The 16,193-nt window shown below is 38.8% G+C and overlaps 1 protein-coding gene across 4 annotated transcripts in view; it reads left to right on the plus strand.

Moving 5' to 3' along the window:
- Window positions 1-16,193, plus strand: part of HMG20A (high mobility group 20A) — a 38,285-nt gene that overhangs the window by 9,370 nt on the left and 12,722 nt on the right. For all 4 annotated transcript variants that reach the window (XM_057368725.1, XM_057368726.1, XM_057368723.1 and 1 more), the window contains 3 exons: window positions 11,063-11,155; window positions 13,207-13,354; window positions 14,781-14,996. In XM_057368725.1, coding sequence (XP_057224708.1) covers window positions 11,067-11,155; window positions 13,207-13,354; window positions 14,781-14,996 — 453 coding nt within the window. In that variant the 5' untranslated portion in view covers window positions 11,063-11,066. The remainder of the gene's footprint in view (window positions 1-11,062; window positions 11,156-13,206; window positions 13,355-14,780; window positions 14,997-16,193) is intronic.

Here is a 16,193-nt window from a genome sequence, read left to right on the forward strand (position 1 = left end):
AATCAGTTGCTTTTTGGATGTTGAACTTAGAGGGGGTTGCAAGTGTGTTAAGTACAGCAGTGATTATTCAGGTGGGGCTTGAGTATCATTGCAAAGATGGTTTCATGCTGCTGGTGGCAGGAGTGTTAGTTGGTAATTTGTAATCCAGCTTTGGCACACAATGTCTCTTCAATTTTTCATAYAGTGCTGACTGTTTCTTTTAAGATTTAAAGCCCTTTTGTCATGCAAATAACAATATATGCTTTGTCAGGCTAGAAATGAGAGCTTCTTTGGCTCATATGYGATGAAGGGCTTGATGTTAAAATATCTTCTTGGTCCCTCAGTTATCTGTCCCTATAATCTTGTGGAAGTGTGTGCAGTTCATTTTGCTGTGCCCTCCACTTGAAGGACAGAAGATATTGAACAAGTGGACTAGTTAGTGGWGTGGCAAATACAGCAGCCCTGAGCTCAGCTCTCCATTTGAAGAAAAGTAAAGAAAAAAGCTACTTAAAGCTGTTACTGAATTAAACCTACTTGAAATTGCTGGAAGTTGGGTTCTGTGAAGTGAGCCTAACAAAGAACTCCTCTTGGAAATGGAAACTTGTCATTGTTATTTACAGTTTGTGGAAATGGTTTGAGTTGGAGTAAACACTGCTTGTTGTACTCAGACTTGAGAGTAAATCTGAACTTAATTCAAAGGSTGAGGGAATCTTTGATTAGGGGCAGTATTGGAAGTCCAGCTGTAGCTTCTGTAATGGGAGAGAAGATCCTGGATTCCTTGCTAAGGTTGTTCTTGATGGATGTTCTGGTTAACAGATGAATAAAGTGAAAACTTTCTCTCTGTTCCAGTGTCTTTTTATTCTTTGGTCTCTCCAGCTTTGTCAGGACTGGGARAGGTGTTGTTTGATACACCTCTGTTCCCGTGGCCATTGTGAGGACTTTTTCAGTTGTTTTGTCCTGTCTTCCATCCATCACTGTRTCCTGACAATAAAGAGTGCTTATTTCTTCAGCTCTTGGTAACCTTCCTATCAAAAAACCAAAGCAGTCAAGGGCATTTGCTCATTTAAATCAGYGTTGATCAGGATTTGAGCCAGACAGTGTAACGGGGTATCTGCCATAAAGATGACCTTCACTTTGGTTTTGAGATCAAATGATCTCTAGAAGTCACTCTAGTTTAAACTTGGGATCATGAAATGTGAATGATACAAGAGATGTATTTCTTGTTTTCTGGGCACGTATTTAATTCAGTGTAGCAGAAAATGTGGACATTTCTCACATTGTTTCCTTTTTTTTTTTTTTTCCCCTACAGCTGAGCAGGGACAGCCAGCAAAGAAACTGTGGTGCCTAGACATGTTCTTTGTTGGGCGGATCCTAATCAGCAAAACTAGTTGGAATCTTCAGATTTTTTTGTATGCTTAGGAGATGCTTTTACATAAAATGTGTACTAGGGGATGATGTTAGCAAGTGTTACCGAGAAAGGCATTTTAAATAGGAATACAAATGAGTTCCTGCTRCTTAAGACATGGATACTTGAGTAGAAGAAAATTTCACTGTGAAGTGAATGAATGTTTTTCTTGTTAATTGAACTGTTAGCTGTAAATGAAATACACTTCAATTGTCAAAAGGTGCAGTTTTTACAAACTGAAATTTCCTATTCAGCTTGGTTACTTGGCATAGTTTCAAATARGAAGCTGCTTGTTTTTTACAGGCTAAACTCCAAGACTTGGGCTTCCTGTGTTATGGATTGGAGGTGTTAGGTAGAAATTGGTGCAGTATCTTCTCCGGTCTCCCAGGATTTTTTGTTTAYGCAGCGCAACCTGCTCAGAGTGTTACTCCTTGCTGTTACAATCAGGCAGCAATAGGACTGATAATTGGAGTATTTTGAGAATGTGTCCTCATTGCTGAAGGACCATTGKGTGCTGCTTCCAGCAGCCAGGTAAGGCTTTACTCAATGCTTACTTAATGGTTTCCTCTGAGTGTATGTTCTGTCATGAAAAACAGAGCTCAGTTGAGATACTGAGAACTGAACCTGCTGAATTCTTTTTGGTGATCTTACCATGGAGCTCTGGAATGCTGTGGCCATATTTTGTCTGAAGTTATACATAGATGACCCTTTCAAGAGGTCAGGAAACCATTCCAGGATGGGAATTAGCTGTTTTGGGTGACTGTTACAGACCAGGAAGAAAAAGCTTCCATTAATAAATGTTTTACCTTGGGAAGTCTACAAGCCTAAATATGATTGAAGTTTTAATAAAAGCTGAAGACTTTTTACTTTTAAAGATGTGATGCTTAAAAAGCAGTATCATCCTCTTTTGCCTTTGTTTTGGGAGATGTGAGGAGGAGCAAAACACAGGTGCTTTTTCAGAGGAGTCTTTTTGAATGAAATGGGAGTGCTGGTGACTGAGAAGGCAGTTGTCTAACTCAGAAAGCCCTTGAGCTAACTTTGGGGATTAAATGTGGTGTTTGATCCTCAGCTAATCTATGTGCTTACTCCTAACAGACTGCAAAAGGTAATCAAAGAAAGGAAGTTTTCTGTGYGTGCACTTCTGTTGTAAAATGTTTAGGCTCCAAAAAGATAGTGGTGCCTAAACTCTTGTTTTCCACCAGTTGGCTTTGTCTGTTTCTGATCAAGGCAATGAACTTCAGGTTATGATKTTATACTGAGATGTTATCTATGTTGTATCCCCTTTTGAAAATAGAAATGTTTTTCTACTTTCCCACTATTTAGCCCTGTGTAAACCAGAGTGTTGCTGCTGACCTTTTGCAAGGATCACAAAGACTTTAGTTCTTATTTCTCTTTGCAGTAAGAATTGCATGATGTGTATTCAGGTCAGAGTCTCAGAGCAACTTTGAGATGTCTGAAACCAAGCAAAAACTAACAGTTGTTTGAGAGGTCCAAAATAAAGGTTAGGATTKGTAGTGCTTCTAAATTTGCTTCTGAAGTTTGGTTGTATTCTTAGCTCTTAGTGATTTCCTTTATGACCTTCTTTAAACCAGCTATGCATCTCTACCCATATATAGGGGTGTTGGGATATTTGTGCTTTAGTTCAGAGGAACCATATTTACTTAACAAATATATATAGAAATGAAATCATGTAAAAGAAATGTAAAAGCATTATAAATCTTTGCTGTTTGCTAAATATGGTAAATACTCAAACCTGAATGTCAGATATCTTTCAGAACACTTGTAACTAAACATAAATTAGGAATCTTTTCAAATGCAAATGCCTGGAGATGTTGTGTGAGATCTCCATCCTCATGTCTACTTAATCATCAACCTGTTTGAAAAGATTTACATCCACTTTTAGGGCTAAATTTATTGAGTGCGTAGATAACTGTTTTAAAGAGCTTGTGCATGTTTCTCACCTGCAGTTTCTTGTTTCCAGCATATGAGGAGCAGCTGTGGAAGAGGGAAGATGGAAGAGCAGATTAATACAAGTCTTGGACATGCTTTTCCCAGGTTCTTCTTTGCCCTTTGGCTCCAAGCTCTAGGYAGTGATGCTTTGCTCCTAGGGTTGTTCCCTCACTTCTTTTGCACAGGAGATGCACAAAGAAGAGGTTGCAGCATCAGTAAAGCAGGTGRTAGGAAGAAAACCACTGCCCTCAGAGTAGTTTCTTTGGGCTACTGGATATGATTTGAGGATCAGATGCAATATGGCAAATGTTTAGCTGTTGTTCCAAGCACTCAGCCTGGGATATTTAAGCTCRCTGCTGACATGAATGCTGTTCTCTCAGTCCTTCAGCTCCAAAATGAGCTATTTTCATTACATATGCTATGGGTGTGCCCTCTGCCTGCATATTCCCATCCTTCACATGCATCTCTGAATCTCTTATATATAGCTTAACACTAGAGAGTCATCAGACTACTCCAGTGGGTTTATGCCTTTGTTGTTTTTCCCCTTGTTTTCCATTCATGATAGTAAATATTGTAATTTCCTCTTGCCTTTGGAGGAAGATGAGTATAGGAAAAGCTTTATTCTGACTTGTCTGCACTCTGCTGTTGATTTAAGTTAATTCTTTTATGGAGCCATGGAAGTACCTGGATTTTGTATGATTTTAAAATTTCTGTGAGCTCTCCCTTTGGAGCTGAGAGGAGAATCCTGGTATGTGCCTAGTTTAGAGCRTAAAGTTTGTCTTCTAAATTTCCCTATTTTTTTTTATTGGTGTAGTCTTTTCCTCTAGCATCCATTTTAACACATTTTGTCTGTGGACTCAGCTTTCAAATCTTGTTAGCGCTGGTCAAAGGAGCTGTCTGCTGTTCCTGGAGAGGATGCTTTGGTAGGATTGGGTTGTCTTTTCTGTTTCTTTTCTTTCCAGGAATCCAGACAAGGTTTTGTAAGCAGTGTCCACTGATGTATTGATACTTATTTGAACCTCTTGTCTGTTCTTTTGTGCTCACTTTCCTTATCAGTTTTTCCATTAGTGTGTTTCTGAGGTCTTTACAATTTTTATCCTGTGATGCCGATGGCACCATGTGGGAGTGCAAGRAGAGCCTTAGCTAAAAAGGGATTTTGGAACACTTAATGCAATATACCTCCAAAGTTTAATTTCTGATAGATACTAAATTCTTACSAGAGAGTTTTAAGACCAGATTAGAAATAAACAGTCCATCCCAGTTCTTCACTATTTCTGCTATTAGAAAGGATTTGCTAATGGCCACTTCTGTTGTGCTCTAAAGGTAAAGAAGTAGCAGATCAGAGTGAAGGTTTATATGTCTGTTATTTTGCACAACTAAGGCTATTTAAAAATTGTGATTTCTTCTTCATKATGGGGTTCGAGTGCTCAAATTCATTTGTTTTATGCTGGAATAAGGCAAGGCAACAGTAAGAAAATAAGTGCAAAAATGTATGGAAGCTGACATGTCATATTTTTTTCTAAAGATGGATCTTCTCTGAAAACAGGCAGAATGAGTTGCTTGTTTTGTGTGAGAATCACTGASTCTTCCCACACTTCATTTCCTCTAACCTTTGTCCCTGTACCCATATCAGTGCATTTAAAATATCCAGTTGCATGCTGTCTTTGTGGCTCTTGAGGTCAGAGTAGATGCTTTTGTGTTGGGTCATGATGCCTGTGGTGAGTCATTCTTTTAAGTATATACTCAATCTCTTTCTCAGTATATTCTCACATCCAAAGTATTCGACCCCATATTCTGTAAAATGGCCGTTATGACTTGTTTTGGTGGGTATGTGCATGAAAAATTCCAATCTATTCCTCTGTGTCAACAGCCAGTTCCCTCTCACAGAATATAAGTAAGCTTGGAGTATATGTTGTGCTTCCTTTACAGCTTCTGTGATGAATAAAGTTTTGAGGGAGAGCAAAAATGCTAAAATAGCTTTTAAACAACTTTTCAGTCTCATCAGGTGCATGCACTCTTCAATTATTTTATTTTCAAATATGTAACTTTGCATTTCACTGGCAGTCACAATCAGGATTCCTTGACATTCAGAGTTATCTCTAGCTCAGAATACGTGTTTGGTATTTTAAATCAAAGTACTCCTCAAGCATTAATTAATACTGTTTCTTGTTTCACTTGTGTGATGCTGGTAAATGTTTGAACTGGGTAAACACCATGAAAAACTTCAGTCTGTTCATTTACATTTTTTAATAAACTGCTTTGCTCCTGGCACTTTTATGTTTGCATTGCACAAACAGTGAGTGATTGAGTCTTACAGACATAAATGATCAGAGGAATGGAACTTCAGTTTTGAGTGAAAGTAACCATCTGCTCACTGCTGGGGAAGTTASCAGGGTCTGGTGAGGTTTTGGATGATTTATAGGTGCTGTGGTTTGAGAAGCGTCTGTGCTCCAGGTGCTGTTTGTGACACTGCGTAGCTGCTGGTTGTGGGGTTTTATGGGGTATTATCCCTTTTACCTTGGWAAAGTGAAAGGAGCTATTGGAAAACATCATCCTGTGAAATACATTGTCCTCAGATCCCAAAGAAATTTTCAAGTGGCTGAGCAAGTAAAGAAGTAGACTAAATTGCCTCTAGTAACTGGAAATTCAGAAGACATTTTTACGAATGGATTACAAAACCCAGTGCCATCCCTGGGAGTCATCTATTGGACTTATATTAGGTGGAGTGATCAATGAAAAATAAAAAATTCTGAAGATTTAGTTTGAAACTTATTTTTTGTGATCTCAATGGTTTATGTTTTTTTATGTGAGATCTGTGACGAGAAACTAATATTCAGAATTGTATTTGTTAATGGCATTAGTTTAAATGGCGACTGATGCTATCATGAATGAAGTGAATTTGTAATGAAATGAGCATCCCAATCCATAGGTGTATAATACCTGCAGTGAAGGGCTGGATAGCAAAGCCTTCCCCCTGGCTACCAGAGGGAGCCACAGTTACTGGTTTCAGCCATCCAGGGATCTATAGTACAGTTATTTGTACAGTCTTCTCATTGCGGGGGGCTGTTTTCCCTGAAGCGATCTAAAAAGCTGATTTATTGCTAATGCAAAATTGCTTTCATGTATTTGAAGGGAGAGAATCAATGCAGAGCTGTTCCTGCCTTTGTCTGGAGAGCTGAGCATATAATTTTCTGGTGGGCCTTAATTCCAGAGTCCAGCAAGTTTTATGTATACATACAAGACACCTCTCATATATATGTTTATATGTGCCTCATCCTAAAGCTTATATGTAAATGACAGTAGAATGCAGAATTGAACACTTTTGTTTTTAAAATATTTTTTGCGGCTGTTTGAAAGCTATTTCTAAGGTCGGAGTATGAATAGCTTTGTTAGTGTTCGCTGCAAAGACCCAATAAAGCTAAGCATAAATCTAAGCTTTACATCTTACCCTTCTTTCCTTAAGTTGCTTGGAAATAGAGTGGAGCTCTGGAATTTTTTCCTGCAAGTCTCTGTTTTGGTCTGTAGTGTTTTTTTTGTTTTTATTGGCAAGAAGTAAAAATAAAAGCAGTTGGCTGTTCTCTGGTATATATTTTCTGGTTTGACAGAAAAAGCTTYGTCCCATTAGGTTGAGCTTGCAATTTTCCTAGTCACAAAGACCTTTGTCTAATGAGCTGCCTGTAGGGAAAAAGTCAAATCWGATTTTTTGCAGTGAAGTATGTTGGATAACACCCTTCTGCTGCAGCTTGATGGAAGAAAATGCTCTGTCAGAGGGAATCTGAATTTCCTCTGACAGCTCCAAAAGCATTGTGATTTTAATAGAAGATGGACTTACTTCAGTTTTATTTCTGACATTCTGGCTACTTGTGGAAAGGCAGAGGAAGTGATGGTCCTGTGGGTTTTTCTCTCAATAAATCATATGAATTTAGATTGTGTTATGAAGTGCTTGGATTCTSATGCTGTGATAAGGAATACTGTGGCTCTTCTGTGACATAGCAGATGATTTTTAAAACAAATCTGTTATCCTCTGAATGGAAAAGGCTGGACTTATTTACTCTGGCAAAGGGGGATGAGAGACTTCAGRAGAGAATTTCTCCACTCAGCAGTAACGTTTCTAAAACTAGAACYGGTGATGAGGTAATCAGAACTCCTGCAGTGTTTTATAATCAGCCTCTAAGCTGGATTTCTGATGCTGACTTCATATTTAAATGTGCTTAACTGTAATAAAGGATGTATATTTATAATCTCACCTTGTAATTGGATGGCTAAAGAGTTTAATAATTGATTATTTTTTTCTTTCTGAAGATTATCTTTCACAGTGTAGTCATTGAACAGGCAACATTGTTAAGGGCTGTTTGCCTTTTTCCCTGTGTTTAGGGGCATCTTAAGACTCAGCCTGGCCTGGGGATGAGAARGAAGTCAGTCTGCACTTGACAGTGACTTATTCCGTGACCAGACCTGTGCAGACACTGTGGAGCCCAGCCTCATGTCAGTAAAGGTGTGGGTGACTGTCCACAAGCAAATATAGATCTTTATGCTGTAAAAGCATTTCTTTCATTTCTTGAGTAATTCTGTCAGACCATGTTGGTACACTCTGTWCCATGTAAGTATGATSTCTCATGGYATGCAATCAAAGTGTCCAGCTCAAAAATTAAAACTGAAATTACAAAATACTTTTGTCCAATTTGTCTATAATGATGTCATGATTGACAATGGAAGAGAGGGAAAGAAAAAGATATATTGAACCACATTTCTGATAATGAAGGATCTTCTCTGGACTCATAAAAATGTTTAAGTAATGTTAATGTATGTGTTAGTTGAACCTTTGAAATCTTATCAAATACTGCTGTTAATGAATAAATCAGTCTCWATTCCTGCTTAGCTGGTTGCTTTCTTGAGCCAACACAGCCAGTAGTGTAACAGTGCAGTGTACTCATAGCTGCTCCACTTCCAATTAGTTTTCTTTGGAGGAAATGCTTCCTTGCATTGGATTGTAGTGCTGTAAGGATTTAGAGTTTAATTGCAGTTTCAGTTTTGTTTTGACATTTGGGTAGACATATTAAAAAATGAAAATAGGGTATATGTGTGAGCCATTAGAAAACTAAGTGTCCATTGTTTCTTTTGCCTTGAATTTAGTTAAATTTGTTTCAATAAACATGTAGCTCTGCAGTGGGGTTGAAACTATAGTGGGCAGTGTCTTTGGAGCAAAGGTGTGGGATGGTTGTCCCTGAGAAGGGGATTGAAAGACTTGTGTAGGTTCCCATCTGTTTTCAGCGAGCTTTAGGGGAATTGTTTTGTTTTCTTGGTCTCTGGAACTCATTAGAAACCATTGTAAATTCACTGATGTTGCTTTTTCTTTAGGATGTGGGTCAGTATCATCTGAAASAGTTACTATCTAAAACATATGGGTTAAATGAAAAAAGTGTATGTTCTCCCAGCTTCCTTTGTTTATGTTCTGTTTATATATTTTTAAGGTTGGTGTCCAGCTGCCTTCCTGCAGTTTGAAAGTGAGCTTGGGCCAGATGTGAGCAGACAGATCAGGACCTGCTGAGAAGGTCACAGTGGGCATAACTGCTTAAGCTTCCTTTTTTGAAAATCATAATTTAGGATTTTTGACTGACAAAATGAATACCATGTAATATAAAGCAGAACTTCATTTCTCTCAGCTGATAACTGCATGAAGTGATTTATGTTGTATATTTCAAAGCTGTGCTTAAACAGCTTCCTGGACATCAGTGACCAATTTTCAAATCAGTTGAATTTTCAGATTTCTTATGATAAAGCCCCAGCCTTGATGTAGATTCTTTTCTATATRTGAGGAAGTGTTGTTTGCTCTTCTTTGGGCATTTATTTCACCGGAGTACCTCACTACTTTTCCGAACATCATTATATTATTTGATTGTCTTCCTTTTCCTGTCAGAGATGATAATATTAGAAAAAAAACCCCACATAATGTGGAGTTCTGACTCATAGAACTGCAGATGTTGCTTGAAAGGGACATCTGGAGGAAGGTCATCTTAGTCCAGCCTCCCACTCAGAGCAGGACTATTGCCAACACTAGTTTAGATCAGTTACAGCTTCTAGCACTCAAAATCTGCCAGGATAGACCCCTGGACACCTCTCTGGGAACACCTCCTGGTGTCCAGCCTGAACCAGCAAAGCCAACATAACTAGGAGAATTTGATTCTGTCATGTCTCCCACTGCTATCCAGTAGCTTTAGGCTTTATTAGATTGGCCCTTGGCCTCCTCTGCCAGACAGAACAAGCCTGTTTTCCCCTCACCATTCCTTATCAGGCCAGGTGCTCTAAATCCCTGAGCATCTTGGAAGCCCTTTGCTGGTCAGTCTTCAGCTCTGCCACAGCYCTGAGGCTGACCCCCAAAACTGTAACTCAGTCCCTGGTTTGTAGCGGCAGAGCAGGAATTTGATTTCTTCCCTCCTGGTTGAACCTTAGCTGTACATGAGTAAAGGTGTTCCTCTGCTAGGGATCAATGTCTGTWCCACCTGGAAGTATTTTCTAATTAAGGAGTCAGGATGATGGGGTTCTTAAGGGTGGTCTAAGGATCTCAGCATTTGGAAAAGCAGAAGAGAAAAGGGTCAATGTCATCCATACAGTACTTGTGACAGATCTCTACAATCTGTAAGATGCAAGAAGCAGTGATGTTTGTCTGTAGAAAATCTCTACCTTTGGAACTGGTGGGATGTGGAAAACACATACAATATTAAAAGCATGGAGCAGGATTTTGTCTCAGATCCCTTGGATTTCAGTGCTGAGTGGGAAGCACACCAATCCAGGTGAAAGCAGTACAAGATGATAGCTCTCCTCAGTCCCTTGCRGCCCTAAGCTCAAGGGTACTGGTTGAAAGGGATAACTGTAATCAAGTTGAATATCTGCTGTTCATCAAAGGTGACTCCTAAATTGAAGGAACATGAATTTAGCTGATATGACCCTTCAAAATTGCCTGAAAGGGCAGCTCATAGTCATAAAGGGAGTTTGTTGAAACTTTTTGGTTTTGTTTCAAAACAACAGTTTTGTGTTTTAATAAGGAAGGGAATAAATAAGTCAATTAAGCTTTGGATTTGATCTCTCACATTAAATTCCCATGACAGGCCACAAGGTTACAAATGGAACTAATTCTAACTTGTGGGCAGTTTGTATTAAATAAGAAATGCATAGTGCTTAACCACTTGCTTCAGTAACTGTTCTCTGGGTCTGAAGGTAAAATATTCTAAATAGGTGTGTTCTCTTACTTAGCAATTACACTCAACTAGATTAATTGTGAAAATCTGGACAAGGAATTATTAGTACAATCTTAATTTGAAACTTCAGGGGGAACTTGGTTTTCATTTTCTTCTGGGGCCAACACAAACCTCTGGGGAGGGTGCTCAGTGAAGAATCGGGCAGGTGGACTGGCAGAGTAGCATCTACCATCCCTATTGTCTTGACGGATAAAAAAATAGACCTGCAGTGATTTCCAGCAACACTATGGCATTGGCACAGGGCTCAGTTAAAATGGGAACTCTGAGTTGAAGTAGCATTTATGGTCTTTGTTCTCTGACCTTAAGCACAGCTGCCCACAGGATCTATCCTATAGCCAATCAGCTATGACTCACCAATTGGTTCATGTGGTAAAAAAATTGTGGTGTGTTATGATGTTGGAATTGAAGTGCTGCTGAAAGGGAAGATGAGATAGTTACCTTAACCTTTTTTACCTTTATTTTTGTTCCCCAGAGGTATGGAGAACTTGGTAGCTGGCTCCAATCTTCCTCCACTTTTTACAGAAGAGGATGGCTCTAAGGAAAGCAATGAAATTAATGTAACTGGGTAAGCAACTCCTTTTTCACCTTCAGCTGGCAGATACTGTCTCTGTACTTGTTTCAGTGGGAGGAGGGCATTCTAAGTAATTTTTGAAAAGAGCAAATCCTGACAAAATTCAATCTTGCCATGTTCCCTTGGCCTTAATAGAACATCACAGAACTGTGTTGAGGAGAAACCAGAACACTTCTGAACTGATGGAAGTAGTTCTTTTCTGTCTCTTACCTTTAAAAGGTGAATCCCTAGGATTTTAGTCTTAAGACAAGTGACATTATGGGGACAGAGAGGGAGGGTGTATCTGTTTGCCATAGTGGTCCCTGCTAAGTAAATTATTTCAATTAAAGATATACTATTCATCACTGATCTCTGAAAACCACTGAGACTGATGTCTCATTTTTGTCAGATTGACTCTGCTTTTAGAAACTGCAAYAATGGTCCCTTAAAATTGCAATGCCAAAAGAAGTTTTCTTTTAAAAATACATAGAATTCTTTCTGTGTTTTGATAATTGAAGCTTCTTTTCTGTTCTGCAAAGCACCAAGCAGTAAGATTGAGACTTTGCAGTCAGGTAAGGCCCTGTACAAATGAATGTGGACACTTTTACTTCAAATGGGTCTGAATTTGAATTTGATTTACTTATCTGGGATTTGGAACTTGGTGCAAAATTAAATCCATGTTCACCTTRGGCTTATGTTTAGGAAGTATTAATRTTTAGGCTGAATGTTTATCAGTGTTTGCTGCAAATGGCTACGTCTAATGGAAGTCTTTCCTGCAGGTGTAGTTTAGAGAGCTCTTCTGCTAGGGGGGAATGGAGAGGAAAACTGAAATCCTTTTCAAACTGTAACAGTGAATACAGAGCTGTGTTGTTCCTGTTCTTTCTGACACATCCCAAATATAATTAATTTATGGGAGGGTATCTGCTTTGCTCCCTTGCTCCCTCTCTAATTGTCAGTAATATGAACTCAATCTGGTGTCTCAAAGTCAGGCGTGGATCTCTCCAGCCCTTGTGTCTTTAGCAGTAATTATGTCACAATTGCTGATTGTGGTGTGTAATGAAAATATGCCATTCTSTCTGAAGACAGATTTTCCCATGGGCTTTCAAATAACAATTCTGTTAATATATATCAAATTTTTATAGCTGTATTTTGTATCAATAGGAACAGTTATTTTGGGTATTTAAAATTTGCCATAGACATGAGTAGCTTTACAGTGGAATTAAATAAGCAAAGGAGACTTGAAGYATACCCTTCTGTTAATGGAATTTTCGTGAATGTAACTGGGAAAGGCCAAGTAATCTTTAGCCTGAAGAAGGGTTTAGAATCTGAGATGAGTTCAAAAATCTTATAGTAATTTGCCTACTGAGCACAATGCTGAGAATGTCCAGCAGGGTTGTGGCCCTAAAATGTGTGTTTGTTACTGTCAGTCTACCTTCAGAAATATTTCTGTGCACTTGTTCCTCTTTTTTGCCTCCAGATATCTTGCCCTTTTTTGGAGTAAGGTAGATTCATTTTGCTGCAAGAGCTGTATCAAATAATGGCCATTCTGGAGCTTGTTGGGAGCTAGTGAAGTTTGTGTTTGAATACCCACATGCATGAAATTGTGKAATGAAGTTCAATACACAATCATTCACAACCACAGAGCTCTAAATGTATTTGTGAAGGAATATATTAAACACATCCAGATTAGTGTATCTTGGTTGATGATCAAACTTYTAATTTCAAGTTCCTTATGGTATTTTTGGAGAAGCGTAGTCTCTGCTTTCTGATCCAAACATGCACTTGCCTGAAAGTTGTTTCTGTAATCAAATAGTTTACTAAAAATGAAACAAAATACTTCTTTAAAAATCAAACTGGGTCTGAAAGTCTATAGAAACTGTGGTAGTTATAATGGTTGCTTGGATGGAACAGTCAGTTCTTCAAAAATCACTTTTAAATCCCTTTTTTCCTTGCTYGTGTGAGAATGAATATATTTGCAACATTTTTGCATGTTTTAGAAGATTAAGGAGGAAGTGATTTAGRAATGATGATTGAATTTTTTGTTCTTCTCTTCTGTGCTTTTTCAGATTAACTAATTCGGAGAGTTCATTCAGTGGTGCAACTTCACAGCCTGTGAATAACCCAGATTTGGTGGAGGACTTGTCACAGGCTCAGCAGCTGCAAAATGAGTCTTCTAATGCTGCTGAAACCACTGAGCAGAAGCCTGAGGAGGAGGTGAGATGAAATAATAGTAACTTTTCAATGAAGCAAAAGCATGGAATTTTGTCATGATAGTTTGTCTTACCTGCTTATATTTTTTTTTAATAGGATCACAGATTTTATCTGTTTGCCATTTTCATCTTCTGATTTCCTAATTTTCTCCTGTGTTGTACACAGAGAGCCAAGGAAAGCTGGCAGTAGGAATGTGCAGAGTCTCAGCTTAGCCACTGCGGCCCGCAGGCTGGTGCTGCATTCAGGACTCAATGTTCAACTGCCACTGCTTATTTTCTCTCTTATGAGCCACCAAAATGTCACCATTGTACTGTTCTGGTGGTAACTGATGTCTTTAAAACCATTATGTTTTYACTCCTTTATAGTACATACCTTGTGTATATATTTTTACTGCTTYATAATTATATATATGTGTATATATATAAATATATAAACTATATATATATTTACCTGCTTTATAATATATACCTTGTGTATCATCCAACACTGATTTTTGGTGACTAAATCATGAAGAACCTAAAGGTTGACAAGGAAGTGGTTTGGGGTGKKTTTTTTTTGATAGATGCATTTGATATTACTCCTTGTAGTTTGTTTCAGCTGTGAGGTCCTTTTTTAATTAAGTAATAAAATTCCAGGAGGGAAACTAAAAGTAACATGATGGCAGGAACATGCTGATCTGGGGAAAGATTAGAAGTACTGGAAATAGTTGTATGGACATAGCATTAGAAAATAGTGTTGTCCAGAGATTGCTGCAGAAGTAGTATGAAGCCAAGAAGGATGAGTGATAATGATGTTATTCTTGTGAACTAACAGTGTGCCCCAGGCAAATCTTACAATATTCCCTCCTCTGGAGTTTGTTTGTTGCTTCACTGGAGGTGATTAGTGGACAAGACAATCGACCAAACAGATGAGAGTAGAAAAGCCTGTACACTGTCCTTACACCCCCATTTTGGGCACATTGTGCATGAAGGAAGAMGATCTGGAAGGTCAAAATAACTAGTTGCCAATTATTAACTAATACATGGAATCTCTCCAAAAAAGTCTATTGAAGTAARTGACTTGGAGGGAGGGTATGTGAGGGAAAGAATAACTAAAAACAAGCAAACAAGTAATAAAAAAAAAAATACTTGTAGTTGCATTAGTTAAGATGATCATGTTGTGGATTATCAGTCCCTGTGATTTGAGTCAGAAGTTGATGCCAATGTAATTCAGCTGTCCCTGTGGACCAGGAGAAACTGTAAACAGCTTTTCACAATGAGACTTGTTTGGTTTTGTTTAGGCAAAAGTCAGGATAGCTCTAAAGTAAGRTTTGAAACCTGCATTCATGGAGAGGATGTATTGCACCGATGTATTCTGATGAAATTGCTTTTTCCTTCCAGAGGTGGTTATTTTCACTCAGTCTGATTTGTCTTCTGTTTTTGTTTTGCAGCAACAAAGAACCAAACGAGGAGGCTGGGCCAAAGGGAGAAAAAGGAAGAAACCCCTTAGGGACACGAATGCCCCCAAATCCCCCCTGACAGGGTATGTGCGGTTCATGAATGAGCGGAGGGAGCAGCTGCGAGCCAAGAGGCCGGAAGTCCCTTTCCCAGAGATCACCAGGATGCTGGGCAATGAGTGGAGTAAACTGCCTCCTGAGGAGAAACGGGTACCATTACACTCCCTTGTCCTTGTTGGTTATGATTACTTGTAAATGGGAATGTTGTTTAGTGAGGGAGGTAACACYGACTTTGCTTGCAATTGTGTTGAGGAGGATATTTCAAAATAAGAGGGCACAGGTTCAGATGATGAACCCTGGTAGGGCCGCAGCATCTCCTCCATGTGTGACTTGAAGAGAACTGTATCCTTCAGGTAATGCAAAATACCTTCAGAATGGAAGGATTGCTCTAGTGAGACATCCCACAGTTTCTGTGATCCGTCTGGATGTAACTCTGCTGTACCAACTCAGATACAGCTGAGACTTGTAAGGCCACAGTGTTGGATGTGATGTCTCCTAACTGGGACTGCTGTGGCCTTCTTACTATCTGAAAAGTGAATAAAGCTCAAGGCTGTGTTTGGGGTGTTTTTTTAGTGCCTTCTGGAGTGGACCTTCTTAATGGGTTAACTGCTAATGGGTGTCTTACTGTCCACACCTGATTGCCAGTTGGAGATTACCGCAAAGCAGTTTTTAAATCACTGTGCAACTGAATGCTCTCATGAATTTAATCTTGATATATGAACTTTGAAAAATACTTTAAGGGTATAATAAAAAAGTGGGATGATGCAAAAAAACAGGATTTCCTTTTGTTGCTTTTTACTRAGCTTGTAGAGTACAGCTTACAGAGATAACATAAAATGGTGCAYAGACACTGTGATTTAACCATAATGGAGAATATGAGGCAAGGCAAAGCAGTTGATTTGGTAGCAGGGATAGTGAGAATGATGTTGCTTAGAGAAACGTTAGGATTGCTCTTGTGTAAGATTGAAAATTTACATCCATAGAGAGGATGTCTTGCGGAATCATATTCCTGATGAAAATGTCTACTGGGAGAGAAGGGGAAAAGACATTATGCCCCTCTGTACCCTGCATTTTAGCATGTTCTTATCAGGTCTGAGGCAGTTTTTTAACGTAGGTAAAAGGAAATTGAGTTCAAATCTCTGTTCTGTATGCTGCTTTTTAAATCCCCAGGGAATCTGTCCTTGAGTAAAGCTGTAAGTTTCTAACTTAGAGCAGATCAAGGGAAGACTGCTGAGCTCTTTCAGCAACACATTGCTGAAGATGGGAAAGAAGAATTAATATCCTGCAGACAAATAATGTGTCCAAAAGCAATGCCAACCCAGCATCACCAGATTTGTACCCCAATCC

This window comes from Malurus melanocephalus, unplaced genomic scaffold (genome assembly GCF_030028575.1).
Source record: "Malurus melanocephalus ecotype Western Australia unplaced genomic scaffold, MMel_1.1 scaffold_96, whole genome shotgun sequence".
Lineage (NCBI taxonomy): Eukaryota > Metazoa > Chordata > Aves > Passeriformes > Maluridae > Malurus > Malurus melanocephalus.